Source organism: Rissa tridactyla, chromosome 19, assembly GCF_028500815.1.
Source record: "Rissa tridactyla isolate bRisTri1 chromosome 19, bRisTri1.patW.cur.20221130, whole genome shotgun sequence".
Taxonomy (NCBI): Eukaryota; Metazoa; Chordata; class Aves; order Charadriiformes; family Laridae; genus Rissa; species Rissa tridactyla.
In genome coordinates, this window is record NC_071484.1 from 2,478,208 (window position 1) to 2,492,465 (window position 14,258).

A 14,258-nucleotide genomic window follows, 5' to 3' on the forward strand; every position below is an offset into this window, starting at 1 on the left:
GTCCCTGGTCTTGGGGACCGTAGGACCTGCTTTGGGGACTCTTGGGGACCGGTCAGGCCTTGGGTCAGGTGTTGCTGGAGATACATGAAGCACCCGTCCCCTTTGTCACTGCGGCCCTGGGGACCACCATGAGAGTGCTGGCTGAGGCTGGTGACCTCATGGACCTCCCTGCTGCTGGATCAGCTCGGCTGTGGCTGGTGCCGTGGGTTCCTCGCCTCCTTTGCTGCGTTGGTGGCTCGTTATTGCATGGAGGAAGGTGAAGGCGCAAGGGCAGCAGATCAGGGCTTCGAAGCCCTGCCCGCCCTGTGCTGAGCTTCCCGGGGGGGTGGCGTGGGGCTGATCAGGGCCAGATCTGCCCTGGAAATGCCGTTTGGCAGCCAGGAACTGCCGCGGTGTGGCCAAGGAGATGATCGGCATCTCCCAGAGCCTGTTCCCCATGTGACAGTCTGACAATGCCAGTGTGGGAGACGCTTCCCCGCACCCACACGTGTCGGCCCCTGTGGGGTGGGAGGACGTGAGCCCCCCCCAGCCCGAGCGTGACCCCTCAGCAGCTTGGCTCTGCCAACACCTGGCTGGGGGGAACCTGCCCCCTCCATCCCACAGCTGCTGCAGGTCTCAGTTCGTTAAGGCTCCGCCAAGCGTTGGCGGTAACGAGGTGAGGGCAGAGCTTGGCGGGGGGGAATGGAGGGTTGGGGCTTGTCCCCCTCCCTGTGCCCAACCTCGGGCCCATCCCTGCCTTCCCTCCCGCCTCTGAACGCTTCTGCCCCCCTATTTTTGTGCAAAAGTGATGGAAACTGAAGCGGCCGCTGTTAACGAGGGTGTCAAGGTGGGTTTTGGTGGGGGCCGGGGGGGGCCCGTGGCACCGCCGGGACTCACCACTTCCAATACTGGATAAACCCACCGGTGAACCCGGCCTGGGGCTTTCCCCAGGGGCTTTGGGCTACGGAGCTGCCACCGCCTCCCCAAAGGCTTTTTGTCACCAGTGGGCACCTGAGTCCTGGGGGGAGACGGGAGCGGGCGTGGGGGGGCCTGGGGAAGGCGCTTGGACAAGAGGGGGGTCCACGGGGAGGGGGGCACATGCTAGTGTGGCTCCTTGGTGGCCTGTGGAGAGGGGCTGGGGGCTGGCACACGCAGGGAACCCCTTCCCAGGGTTCATGGTGGCTGTGGGAGGTGGGGGGGTGTGTGGGGAGCCCCCCCATCCCCCCCGGGGGTGCTGGCTGCTCCAGGGGGGGGAGGCTGGAGCCTGATCCTGGGGGGTTGAGCCGGGCTGGTACCGCAAAATGTATCCAAGAGGTTTAAAGTGGGGGTTCAGGACCCTCGGCTCGGTCTTTCTGGGGGGGCTCCAGGGCCCTCCTGGGGCAGCCGGCCCCCGGGATGAGCTGGGGGACACCGAAGTGCCTCAATGCCCCCCCCCCGCCCTGGGGCACCACGGTGGCAGAGCCCCTCGTCCCCCATCAAACGCGGGCAGGGGGTGACCGTCACCACCCGTGGGGGCACCCTGGGCCTGGGGACGGCCCTGGGCAGCCCCCGGGGGGGCAGGGCTGGGGGGGCCACAGGGCGGTCTCTGTCCCCGCTCCAGCGATGGAGGGATGAATATCGCCCCCCCCCCCGCCCCAGGCTGGTCGGAGCATCTGTCACCGCGGGGCTCGGAGCCCCCCTGTGCCCCCCAGCACGGTCCCTGTGTCTCCGACTACGCTGCCCCCCGCCGTGGGGCTGGGTGTCACCCTCCCACGGTGCTGTACCCCCCCCCAATCCTACAGCTGCAATAAACAGGAGTTTGTTGGGGCTTTTCTCCCCCCAAAATTGTTCCGTTGTCCCCAGCGGGGGAACGTGGCCTTGCAGCACCCCCCGAAATCAGGTCCCCCCAAGGGGGTGGTCCTTGTTTCTGGTACTTCCCGAGGGTTATGGCTGGGGGGGGGACCCCACAGCACCCACCCACCCACCAGTGACACCCCAGGACTAACCCCCTCCCCAGGTGCCATGGGTGGCCCCGGTGTCACCATCCTCCCCGGGACCCCTGGCTGCATCTGGAGCCCCGGTACCGGCACTGGCTGGGGACCCAGGGACCCAGGACCGGATGGGGGGGCTCAGAACTGTCTGGGGGGCTCTGATAGTGTCTGGGGGTCCCGGTACTGGCTGGGAGCCTGGTTCCAGCTGGAAGCTCCAGTGCTGTCGGGGGACTGGGGGGGACTCCGGTGCCAGCCGGGGACCAGCTGGGGACTTGGGACCAGTTCGGGACTCGGGACCAGCTGTGGGGGGGACACGACTTGGATCGGGCTGGGGGGCACCAGTCCCAGCTGGGGGCTCCAATTCCAGCTGGGGGCCCAGTTCTGGCTGGGAAGGGTGGGGTACGGACCAGTACTGGTGTGGTGGGGTTTTGTACTGGCTGGGGGGGGGTCCTGTGCTGGTTGGGGGGAGGGTCTGGTACTGGCTGGGCCACCCCAGTCCCAGCTGAGGGTCTGGTACTGGGTGGTGGGCTGGTACTGGTGTGGGGGGGTCCTGATCTCGGCTGGGGGGGCGGGGGGCAGTACTGGCTGGGGGGGGTCTGGCACTGGATGGGAAACCCAGTACTGGGTGGGGGGGGAATGTCCGGGGTTGGTACCGGTTGGGGTGGTCCAGTACCGATGGGGGGGGTTGGTCCTGGTGTGTGTGGGGGGTCCTGTACTGGCTGGGGGGGGGCTGATACTGGTTGCGGGGTGGGTCTGGTACTGGTTGGGCCACCCCAGTCCCAGCTGAGGGTTTGGTTGTGGCTGGGGGGGCCAGTGCTGGTGTGGGGTTGTCCTGTACTGGCCTGGGGGGGGGACGACACAGTACTGGCTGGGGGGGGGGGGGGGGATCTGGTACTGGATGGGGAGCCCAGTACCGGGCGGGGGGGTGATGTCTGTCCTGTACTGGCTGGGGTGGGCGGCACTGGTTGGGGCGGCCCAGTACCGATGGCGGGGTTTGGTGCCGGTGTGTGTGGGGGGTCCGGTACTGGCTGGGGGGGGCTGGTCCTGGCTGGGCCACTCCATCGCCAGCGCGGGGGGGGGGGGGGGGGGGGGGGCTGGATACCGGTGGGGGCTCCGGTACCATCAGGGGAGCCCGGTAGGTGCTGGCGGGGCTCCGGCACCGGATCGGGATGTGATACCGGTACCGGGGGGGGGGGAGCTCCGGTGCCTGGGCGGGGGGGTGACACCGGGCAGGGTCCGCTGCTGCAATGCCGGGGCGGGGGGGGGGGGGTGTGTGCCAGCGGCGCTGCGGCAACCGGGGAGGGGGAGGGGGGCGGACCGGGGGGGGCCGGGGCGGGGCGGGGCGGCCCCGGGGCGGGCGCTGCCGCTGCCGGCGCCGGTGCCGGTGGCGGCGGTGTCGTGGGACACACACACACACACACACACACACACACACACACACGCGCGCCGCGGGGGGGGGCGGCGTGGCCGGTGCCGTGCGCGCGTGCAGGGGGCGGGGGCGGCGCTCGGGGCCCGGCGGCCGCTCCCTGCCCGGACCGGGGCGGGGGGAGCGGGCGGGACGGGCGGGACGGAGCCCGGCTCGGCGGGCCCGGAGCGGCCGCCATCGGATTATGAGGGAACCATGAGCCCGCTGCGGGGCTGGCTGCTGGCCGCGCTGCTCTCGCTCGCCCCGCGGGCAGGTAGGTCCCCGCTCCCGGTTCCCGGCGTCGCCCCCGCTCCCGGCGTCGCTCCCCGGTTCCTCTCCCGGTTCCCGGCCCCGCCGCCGCTGCGGCTTTTTCGCTGCATCGACACATTTTTCCGCAGCGCCGCCCCGCAGCGCCCCGGGAGGGGCCGGGCCCGCGCCCCCCCACCCCCGCCCGGGCCCGCACCTGCGCCCCCCCCAGCCCCGGCCCCGCAGCCGGTCCCCGGGGTGTCCCCCCGCGGGAGGCGTCCCCCGGGCAGCCCCCCGTGTCCGCTCGGGAGGCGTCCCCATAGCGGTCCCCCCCCCACGCCGTGTCCCCTGGGTGTCCCCTCCAGGAGGTGTCCCCGGAGCAGCCCCTCGTGTCCCTTCTGGGGGTGTCCCATATCGGCCCCCCTGACCCCTGGGTGTCCCCCCCCCCCCCAGGAGATGTCCCTGTAGCGGCCCTCCATGTCCCCTTGGGATGTGATCCCATAGCAGCCCTCTGGTGCCCCCTGGGTGTCCCCCCCGCCTCTAGAGGTGTCCCCACACCAGCCCTCCTGTCCCCTCGGTGTCCCCGCTGGGGGGTGTCCCTATAGAGGCCCTCCACGTCCCCTCAGGAGGTGTCCCCATAGCAGCCCTCCATGTCCCCTTGGGAAATGTCCCCATCCCGGCCCTCCCCGTCCCCTGGATGTCCCCTCCAGGATGTGCTCCTGTGCCCAGACCCTTCCCCCCTTCCCCCAGCTGTAATGGCGTTCCTGGGTGCCCCCACGTCCCCTGGGTGCCCCCCTCTGGGATGTGTCACTTTCCCAGCCGCCCGCGTCCCCTCCAGGATGTGCCACTGTGTCTGAGGCCCCCTGAGCTTCCCCTCCCAGGTGTGTCCCCATCCTGGTCCCCCACGTCCCCTGGACACCCCCCAGCCCATGCTTCCTGGGTGTCCCCTCCTGGACACACCGCCATACCTGGCTGTCCCCCCGCCGTGTCCCCCAGCCGTCCACGCTGGGACATGTCCCCATACCCACCCTCCACGTCCCCTGGGCAGCCCGTCTGGGACAGGGGGGTGTCCCCTTTGGGATGCAATGCCACACTTGGGACAGCCCCCAGAGCATGTCCCCATCCCCAGCCCTCCTCAACCTCAGCCCCCCCCCAGCCATGTCCCCAGCCCCCGTGTCCCCAGCCCTCCCTGGGCCGTGGCGATCGGCTCCCCTCGCCCGCAGGTCCTGCCGCTCAGGCCAGCTCGCTGCAGCGGCGGCCCCCCCGGGCCGGATGGCAGGACGGGCGGGTGGTTTCCCAGATCACCCACCCCAGCAGGCTGGTGGGGCAGAGCGCGGGAGGAGAAGTCCAGAAGCACCAGCTGGACACCAGGGTCAGGAATGAGCCTGGAGGAGGAGGAGGAAGAGGAGGAGGAGGCCCCGTAAGTGAACCGCAGCTCCCCCACGCGCTCTCTTTTGGGGGTCCCCGGGTGGGTGGGCAGGTCCCCAAGCAGCTGCTGTCACCGTCCCAGGCACACCTGGGCGTGCGCGTGGCCACCGGCGTCCTGAACCAGAGCCTTCATGCCCGCACCGGGGACCGTATCGCCACCGTCCCCCCGGCGGGGCACCCATGTGTGCTGCCAAATCCCATTAAATCCGTGTGCCGGCATCGTGCGGGCGTCGGGAGAGCCCCAACGGAGCGGGCAGAGAGGGCTGCGGCGGAATGAACGGGCTCATGGCTCCGGGTCCGGGCCACGTGGGAGCAGCCCCAGCGTCCCACCGCTGCCAACACCCAAACCGCAGCCATTCCCCCCTCCCTGGGCTCGGTGCCTTTGCGTGACCTTCACCCTGGGGCCAGTTTGCCCGGCGTTTCGGGGAACCGGCACATGCATCCCATCCGGCACCGGGGGGGGGGTTTGGTGATGGCTGCGGAGGCCGGCGCGCATCGATCCCCCCCCGTCCTTGCCGGATAAAAGGCGAAATAATGAGCTGCAATTGCCGCAAAGGTGATTTAAACCCGGCGTTAAGTAAAACCGCCGGACGCCGGGAAAAGCCGGGGGGTGGCCGGGCCGCAGCCGGCGCTGGCGGGATTTCAGGGAGGCGTTAAACCAGGGCGTCGCGGACGGATGGAGCGGCTGCGGATCCCAGGGGATCCGGGGCTCGGATCCAGCTGATCCCCTGGGATTCTCTCCCGGCCGCGCTGCCTGGCCCAGTGGACGCGGTCTTGGCCGGGGGTGTCATCCCCCCCCCGGGGTGCTGCGCGGTGGGAAACGGGTCCTTGTCCCCGCGTCACCGTCCTGTGCTGTGCCCGGGGTCCCGGCGAGGGGGACGGGGCACCCCAGGGAAGGTTTGGCTTTTCCCGGACCCTGTGTATCCCGGTGCGGAGCCACGGAGCTCCCCAGGGAGCCACGGGTGGTGATGGAGCCTCACGCGTGCGGCGAGTTTGCCGGGTCTCAGCAGGCGCCGCAGAGCGCGGCTCCCGCTGCCGCCCGCAGGAACTAGGTCAGGAGCGACGGGCGCCGCAGGGCGGGCAGAACGCCGGCTCGGCATCGCCGGCGCCGAGCTGGGCCTGCTGGGGGGGATGCTCCAGCAGACACCCCCCCACCCCCACGCCCCCCCCCCCAAAATATGGCTCCCGAGAAGGTGGGTGACAGGACGCGGGTGCCCTCCCAGCACCTCAGGAGTGATGATTTTGGGGCAAAACCCCAGCGTTTTCCTTCACGTTGAATTGCTGGGGGTTAAAAACAAAAGCGCACCTTTAGCGGCTGCATTTGGGTTGGGGTTTTTTTTAATTATTTTAATTTTTAATTTTCTTTAGGGGGGCGCGGTGCGGGGGGGGGGCGGCTGATGGCTCCGTCTCTTGCAGGGGCTGCACCTGGCCCGGGTGAGCTTCGTGGTGCGCGCCTTCGGCTCGGCCTTCACCCTCGACCTCCGGCTGAACCAGTGAGCGGCCCCGGGGGTCCCGGAGGGGCTGGGGGCACCCGCTGTGGGGCTGGGGGCACCCCCCGGCAGGAGGGAGGGGGTGGAGGAGCCGGGGGTCCTTGGGGACTGGGAGGGGGGTTGTGCGGAGCCCTCCCAGTGCTGGCACCGGGGCTGAGCCGGGGCGGGGGGAGAGGAGCCCGTGGGGCGCCAGCACCTGCCGCAGCGCGGGGGTCCCATGCCGGGGTGATGCCACGTGTGTGGGTGGTGGGTGGGTGCACCACGAGGGTGCTGCCAGCAGCACGGGAGGCTGCTGTCTCCCTCCTCCTCCTCTTCCTCCTCTTCCTCCCCACCGCCACGGCCGCTCACCCCCCCGCCTGCCCCCTGCAGCCACCTCCTCGCCTCCCACTACGTGGAGCGGCACCTGGGCGCGGGCAGCAACGGCAGCCACAGCACGGTAAGCTGCGCGCCGCGCCGCGCCGTGCTGGGCCGTGCCGGGCCATGCCACGCCGTGCCATGCTGTGCCGTGCCACACTCTATCACATCATGCCACGCCGTGCCATGCCACACTCTATCACACCGTGCCACGCTGTGCCACGCCATGCTGTGCCACATTGCGCTGCGCCGTACCATGTCATGCCACACCATGTCATGCCATGTTCTACCACACCGTGCCGTGCCACATTGTGCCGTGCCGTGCCATGCCATGCCGTGCCATGCCGTGCCACGCTGTACCGTGCCATGCCACGCCATGCCGCGCCATGCCAACTCAGGGGTCATGGTGGCAGATTTCTAGGTCCAGGAGCAGTCCGGCAGCGGCCACCAGCAGTTCGGCATCTTCACCTGGGCAGCCATGGGGTGCCCCCCACCCCTGGGGTGCCCAGCCCAGGCATCGGGGTGCTGCCCCCCGGGGCGATGAGGGGGATCACCCTCCCTCGGGTGATGGGTGATCACACGCTGCCACGCCACCAGCCTCCCGGTGGGTGCCCACCCCGTGCCGTGGGCGCCAGGCGCACCCCGAGGTGGCGGGCAGCCGACCCCAGAGCCACCGGCCCGGGGTGCGGGCTCGGGGGGGGGGGGAGGGGGAGGGATGCCGGCGATGGGGGGCAGCTGCCTGCGCGGCAGCGGGGAGCTGGACGCGGGCGGCTGAGCCGCCTCTCCCCGCTCCGCAGGGCGCGGGGGAGCACTGCTACTACCAGGGCCGGATCCGGGGGCAGCCCCGCTCCTTCGCCGCTCTCTCCAGCTGCCAGGGCCTGCGGTGAGTACTCCCCGCCGCCGGGCGGGACGGAAGGCGGCCTGGGCGGGGGGGGGGCTGCACCCCCTGCACCCCGCCACCCCCCATCTCTCTTCGCAGAGGGGTCTTCTCGGACGGCCGAGCCACCTACCTGATCGAGCCCCAGGCGGGCGCTGAGCACGGGCAGGTGAGTGGCGGCACCGAGACCCGCCGTGTGCCTGCCTCAGTTTCCCCAGCGCAGCCTTACAGGTCTGGCTGCAGCTCGGGGACAGCCCTGGGGACACGGGGACGTGGTGGCCCCCCCTCCCTGCTGTCACGTCCACACGTGGCCATGACACTTGTCTCTCCATGGCAGGGCCTTCATCCACACGTTGTCCAGCGTGTCCCCAGCTGCGCCCGACCGGGTGAGCCTTCGCGTGGAGCCAGCACGGGTCCCCAAGGACCACTGATGGTGGCCCTGTGTCCTGTATGTCACCAGCTCTGTCCTGTATGTCACCAGCTCTGTCCCTTCTCTCCAGGCTGCCTCTTCCCTGCACTGAACCAGCGTGTCGCGGGCGGGTTACCAAAGCTGCGGCGGCGGCGGCAGGTTAGTGGGGACAGTGGGGGACAGGGGACACGGGGCAGGGATGCTTGACCCCGGTTGGCCTCCACCTGCGGGCTCAGCCTCGCCAGGGCGGCCACTGGCCCACGGCACGGCCCCGCTGCGAGCGCAGCCAGGCTGGTCCCTGGGTGCTGGGGACATGTTTGCAGGAGGACGCTGCGCCGGCTCAGGGACGACCTGGGGACCCACTGGCAATGCAGGATCCATCCCCAAGCCCCCACCAGGCGGCTTCCCCCGCCCCAGGCGCCCCAAATATCCCCCAAAAGGGGCCATAACGCCCCTTCGCCCAGGGTGGGGGGACGGATCGTGGCGGGGGTGGCTCAGCCGTGGCTCTCGCCGGCAGGTCCGCCGAGCCCAGCACACGGTGCACAGCGAGACCAAGTACATCGAGCTGGCGGTGGTGAACGACCACCAGCTGGTAAGCGCGGCGGGGGTGTCGGGGCCGGTGGGGTGGGGGGAGGGTGGGGGTCAGGGTGGCCCCCCCCTCCAAGCCCAACCTGGCCCCTGGCGTCCTTCCCCCCGCCCAGTTCCTGCAGTTCCGCAAGTCCGTGGTTCTCACCAGCAACTTCGCCAAGTCCGTGGTCAACCTGGCCGACATGGTGAGGGGGGGGCGCTGCTGGGGGGGTTTGTGCCCAGTGTGTGTGGGGGGGTTTGTCCCCAGGGTCTTGGTTGCTGTCACCTTGGGGGGGGGGGGGGTGTGTCCCCAGGGAGTTCATTCCCAGGGTGTTTTTCCTCAGTGGGCTCGTCCCCGGAGGCGGGGAATGGGACATGGGATCATCCCTGGTGGGTTTGTCCCTGGGGTTGTTGTCCTGGGGAGGGGGGGGGGGTGGTGACTGGCAGATGGTGGGTTTGTCCTTGTGGAGTTTGTCCCCAGCAGTTGATGGGTTCGTCCCTGAGGGAGGTTGTCCCCATCGCCTGGTGGGCTTGTCCCACTGGGGGTTTGTCCCCAGCACTGGTGGGTTTGTCCCCTGGGGGACTGTCCCCAGCGCCTGGTGGGTTTGTCTCCAGGGAGTTGGTACCTGGTGGGCTGGTCCCTGGAAGGGTTGGTCCCCATTGCCTGGTGGCTTTGTCCCTGGAGTGGTTTGTCCCCGGCACCTGGTGGCTTTGTCCCTGGGGGTTTGGTCCCACCGGGGTTTTGACCGTGGGGGGCTTGTCCCCAGTGCCTGGAGGGTTTGTCCCCAGGGAATTTGTCCCCAGCACCTGGTGGGTTTGTCCCCGGGGGGTTTGCCCCAGTGTCTGGTGGGTTTGTCCCCAGGGGTTTTGTCCCCAGTGCTGTCCCCTCGCCCCCGCAGATCTACAAGGAGCAGCTCAACACCCGCATCGTGCTGGTGGCCATGGAGACGTGGGCCTCGGAGGACCGGATCCGGATGGGGGAAGACTCCCTGGAGACCCTGAATGAGTTTGTGAAGTACCGGCGCGAGGGGCCGGCGGAGCAGAGCGACACCGTCCACCTCTTCTCGTGAGCGCCGCGGCCGCGTCACCTCCCCGGGGCTGGGAGCCGCCGTCCCCCGTCCCCACCGTCCTCTTCCTCGCAGGGGTCGGACGTTTCAGAGCAGCCGCAGCGGCACCGCCTTCGTGGGGGGCATCTGCTCGCCCACCCACGCCGGCGGCGTCAACGAGGTGGGTGCGGCGAGACCCCCACGAGAGCAGGCTGGGGACGGGGGGGGGGTCCCCGCGGTGACTCCCCCGTCCCTCCCGTGCAGTACGGAAACGTGGCGGCCATGGCGGTGACGCTGGCGCAGACCCTGGGGCAGAACGTGGGCATGATGTGGAACAAGCACCGTGCGGCGGCAGGTACCTGCCACCCCCCCGGGAGCAGGATGGGGACAGTGGGGGGACGCCGCGGTGCCACCAGGCCGGCGACGGGACAGGCGGCACCCCCAGCCTGTCTCCTCTCCTCCCAGGGGACTGCCGGTGTCCGGACTCCTGGCTGGGCTGTATCATGGAGGACACGGGGTGGGTGCCCGCTCGGGGTGGCACTGCCATCGTCCCCCGCGTGCCCCATGGTGGTGTCGCTGAGGGTGGTGCCCCCTTTTGGGTGCCCGGCGATGCCGCCCGGGCGGTGCAGGGGGTGACGGTGTCCCCGTCCCCCAGGTACTACCTCCCGCGGAAGTTCTCCCGCTGCAGCATTGACGAGTACAACCAGTTCCTGCAGGACGGCGGCGGCAGCTGCCTCTTCAACAAACCCCTGAAGGTAAAACGGCCCCCCCCGGACCCCCAGACCCTTGGGTGGCCATCGTGGGGTGGGGTGGGGAAATGCCCTGGGGGTGACTCCGAGGGTCCCTGGGGACGCGTGCTCTCCCCAGCCCCTGCCACCTCCAAGGTAACAGCGCTGGCATCAAACCCGGTGTCCCCAGTGAGGGGAACAGAGCACAAAGCAAGCGACCTGGGGGTCCTGCCAGCCCCTGGGGACATTACGCCCTTTTTGGGGGGGGCTCGTGGCAGCACTCAGCTCAGGGACCACCCCCCCAGCATCTCTTGCTCCCCCCTCCCCTCCATCCCGGCAGCTCCTGGACCCTCCGGAGTGCGGCAACGGCTTCGTGGAGGCGGGAGAGGAGTGCGACTGCGGCTCGCTGGCGGTGAGCGGGGACCAGGCTCTGCTTGCCGTGGCCGCGCCGGGGCCACCGGCATTGCGGGGTGGCCACTGTGCGGTGCCGGGTGGCTGACGTGCGGTGCCGGCCGCTGTCCCGGCAGGAGTGCGCGAAGAGCGGGGGCAACTGCTGCAAGAAGTGCACGCTGACCCACGACGCCATGTGCAGCGACGGGCTCTGCTGCAAAGGCTGCAAGGTGCGGGGTGGGGGACGGAGCCGGCGTCCCGTGGGGCTGGACCCGGTGACCCGCCGGGGTCCCTGTGCCATGGGGTCCTGACGTGGCACCTTCACCCACCCCCACCCCCCGGTGCAGTATGAGCCGCGCGGCGTGTCCTGCCGGGAGGCCGTGAACGAGTGCGACATCCCCGAGACCTGCACCGGGGACTCCAGCCAGGTGAGCCGGGCTGGGGGGGACGGGGGGGGGACACGATGTGCAGCCATGTGGTGTCACCCGTCCTCTTCTCCGTGTCCCCCGCAGTGTCCCCCCAACCTCCACAAGCTGGACGGCTACTTCTGCGAAAACGAGCAGGTGAGTCCAGCCCGGCATGGCGGGACACAGCCGTGGGGCTCCGGCACGTCCCCGTGGGCCGCGGCATCCTGGTGCTCGCGCTCGCAGGCGCGTCTGGGGCTCAGGGTGAGGCGGGTCCCCAGGGTGTGTGAGCCCTCCCCGTGCACCGCTTTGTCGTCCCCACGCTGCGCGAGCCAGGGCCGTGCTCCGTGCCATGCGCCTTCCTGGTGTGCATGGCCACGGATCCCAGATCCCACATGTTTTCCCGGCAGCCACGGGCTCTGTGAGTCTCCCCCGTCCCCACGCAGCCGGGCAAACCTTCCACGCCTGTGTGCGTGGTGTCCCGTCCCCCAGACACTGTCCCCTGGCTCTCCGTGCCACGCGGTGGTCCCGGGGCCGAGCAGAGTCGTGGCGGGGGGAGCGTGGTCCTTGCGCCACCTCGGTGGCCACGCGCGTGCGAGCCCCTCTCCATCCCTGTGACCCCGCTGCTGCTCCCCAGGGACGATGCTACGGCGGGCGCTGCAAAACCAGAGACCGGCAGTGCAACGCGCTGTGGGGCCGCGGTAAGTGTCAGCTCCGAGGTGGCTTTGTCAGGGTCGGGGTGGGGGGGACAGGGGGTGACAAGCGGGTGACACCCACTTTCTCCCAGGCTCAGCCGAGCGCTTCTGCTATGAGAAGCTCAACGTGGAGGGGACCGAGAGGGGCAACTGCGGGCGCGAGGGCCTGGGCTGGCTGCAGTGCAACAAGCAGTGAGTGTGCCCTGTCCCCGCCGTGTCCCCTCCCGGGTGCCACCCGCCCACCCCGGCGATGCCACCGGTGCCTTGCAGGGACGTCCTCTGCGGCTTCCTCCTCTGCGCCAACATCTCGGGCGCGCCCCGGCTGGGCGAGCTCAGCGGCGAGATCGCCGCCACCACCTTCTTCCACCAAAACCGCTACGTGGACTGCAGGTGGGTGCCACCGCCCTGGGGACAGGGACGGGGATGTCCCCGGGTGAGGCGGGAGGGAGCTCCCGGTGTCACCTGCTCTCACCGTCCTGGCGCAGGGGAGGCCACGTGCAGCTGGTGGACGGCTCGGACCTGAGCTACGTGGAGGACGGGACGCCCTGCGGGCCCGGCATGCTGTGTCTCGACCGCAAATGCCTTCCAGCCACCGCCTTTAACTTCAGCTCCTGCCCCGGCAGCTGGGACGGGAAGATCTGCTTCGACCACGGGGTGAGGGACACGGAAGGGACAAGGGGGACCCGGGAGGGTGTGACGGCAGCGGCGGGGTGACGCCGTCCCCTCGCAGGTTTGCAGCAACGAGGGCAAGTGCATCTGCCGGGCCGAGTGGACGGGGAAGGACTGCAGCGTCTACGACCCCATCCCCGAGCCGAAGCCGACGGGGGAGACGGAGCGATACAAGGGTCCGTGCGCCCCGCGGAAGGGGGGGGGGGGCAGGACGGGCTCCCCCTGTCCCTGCTGTCCCCGGTCCCCACGGGCTGGGGCGTCCCACTTTGGCCCCAGCCATTCCCAGGGGGGTCTGGTGTCCCTGTTGTCCCCCCGCCTGGTGCCACAGCTCCACTGGGCGCACCTGGGTCTTGTGTGTCCCCCCCCCCCCCCCCCAGGTCCCCACAGTGCTGGGGCTGCCCTGGGGCTGTGTCCCTGTCGTCCCCCCCACTGACGTGTGTCCCTGTCCCCTCCTCCCTGTCCCCTCTGTCACAGGTCCCAGTGGCACCAATATCATTATCGGCTCCATCGCGGGGGCCGTGCTGGTGGCCGCCATCGTCCTAGGGGGGACAGGCTGGGGATTTAAGTAAGCAGCCACCGCATGGCTCGTCCCCTTCCGCTGCTGGCACCGGCCATGTACCCCCTGCACAGTGTCACCGCGCCAGGGCCAGGCTTCTGCCCTCCTGGGGACACCCGGAGCACCCCTGGGTGGGGGCACCGCCAGTCGTCCCCCCCGAGTTGGGCATCGCCTGCGGTGTGGTCCCCTGGGGGCTGGGGGTGCCTGGCCCCTTGTCCCCGCCTGGTCCCTTGTCCCAGCGGGGTCCCCTCTCCCTGCCTGGTCCCCTCTCCCTGCCTGCCCTGCCTGCATGTGTCACTGGGGGGGTCACTGTCACCCCGACTGCGTCCTGGCCGTGTCTGTCCCCAAGCATGGGGTGCCGGGGGGGTGGTGGTGTCTGTGTTGGTGGCCCTCGTGTGTGTGCCCCTGCCTGGCACTGGGACACGTCTGCTGCCTGTGGGAGCAGGGACACGGAGGTGGGGACACAGGGGTGGCACTAACGCTCCTCTCCTCTCCCCCCGCCGCCCCCCCCCCAAGGAACATCCGTCGAGGAAGGTACGACCCGGCGCAGCAGGGAGTGTAACCGTCCCCCCCCCATCATCTCCTCCTCGTCACCGTCACTGTCACCGTCACCGTCCGGCAGCCTGACGGCGTGGGAGCCCCCCCCGGGCCGGGCCCGTCTGTCCGTGTCGCTGTGTGTCCGGCCGTGCTGTCTCCATCTCTGTGCCCCCCACAGCTGAAAAGAGACGGTGGTTAAGGGAGGGGGGGGGGCCGGGCAGCAGCCCCCCCCATGCTGGCTCTTTTCAGCTCAGTGTCCCCCCCATGTGTCCCCCCCTCCCATGTCACAGCCCCACACTAAATGCACCCCACTTCTGTGTTGCAGGTCCGGGGGGGCCTGAGTGGGGCCGCTTCGCTCCACGCCTCCCCCCCCCACACACACACTCCCCAGCGCCTCATTAACAGCAATTAAACGGGGCGCCGCTGCCGCCGCCAAGAGTCCGGCCAAGGAGGAGAGCCGGGGGGGCACCCGGGAGCATCCCGCCCCCCCCCCGACCCCCCACCGTGC

The 14,258-nt window shown here is 70.2% G+C and overlaps 1 protein-coding gene across 1 annotated transcript; it reads left to right on the top strand.

Moving 5' to 3' along the window:
• Positions 1 to 3,464: 3,464 nt before the first annotated feature.
• ADAM11 (ADAM metallopeptidase domain 11) lies at positions 3,465 to 14,258 on the top strand. Its single transcript, XM_054224535.1, has 26 exons — positions 3,465 to 3,628; positions 4,824 to 5,020; positions 6,445 to 6,521; positions 6,888 to 6,954; positions 7,670 to 7,755; positions 7,852 to 7,918; positions 8,087 to 8,135; positions 8,250 to 8,317; positions 8,676 to 8,750; positions 8,860 to 8,931; positions 9,625 to 9,791; positions 9,868 to 9,952; positions 10,036 to 10,126; positions 10,237 to 10,288; positions 10,427 to 10,526; positions 10,840 to 10,911; positions 11,027 to 11,119; positions 11,237 to 11,317; positions 11,402 to 11,452; positions 11,931 to 11,994; positions 12,081 to 12,180; positions 12,259 to 12,378; positions 12,474 to 12,642; positions 12,719 to 12,833; positions 13,132 to 13,222; positions 13,730 to 14,258. The coding sequence occupies exons 1-26, from the start codon at positions 3,571 to 3,573 to the stop codon at positions 13,773 to 13,775; spliced, it is 2,313 nt and encodes a 770-aa protein (XP_054080510.1). The 5' UTR covers positions 3,465 to 3,570; the 3' UTR covers positions 13,776 to 14,258.

Bases quoted from the DNA above. Each gene is read 5' to 3' on its own strand.
- ADAM11 (XM_054224535.1), top strand. From the start codon at position 3,571: ATGAGCCCGCTGCGGGGCTGGCTGCTGGCCGCGCTGCTCTCGCTCGCC. The intron at 10,127-10,236 runs GTACCTGCCACC...CTCTCCTCCCAG, and splicing joins CAAGCACCGTGCGGCGGCAG to GGGACTGCCGGTGTCCGGAC. The intron at 10,912-11,026 runs GTGAGCGGGGAC...CTGTCCCGGCAG, and splicing joins GCGACTGCGGCTCGCTGGCG to GAGTGCGCGAAGAGCGGGGG.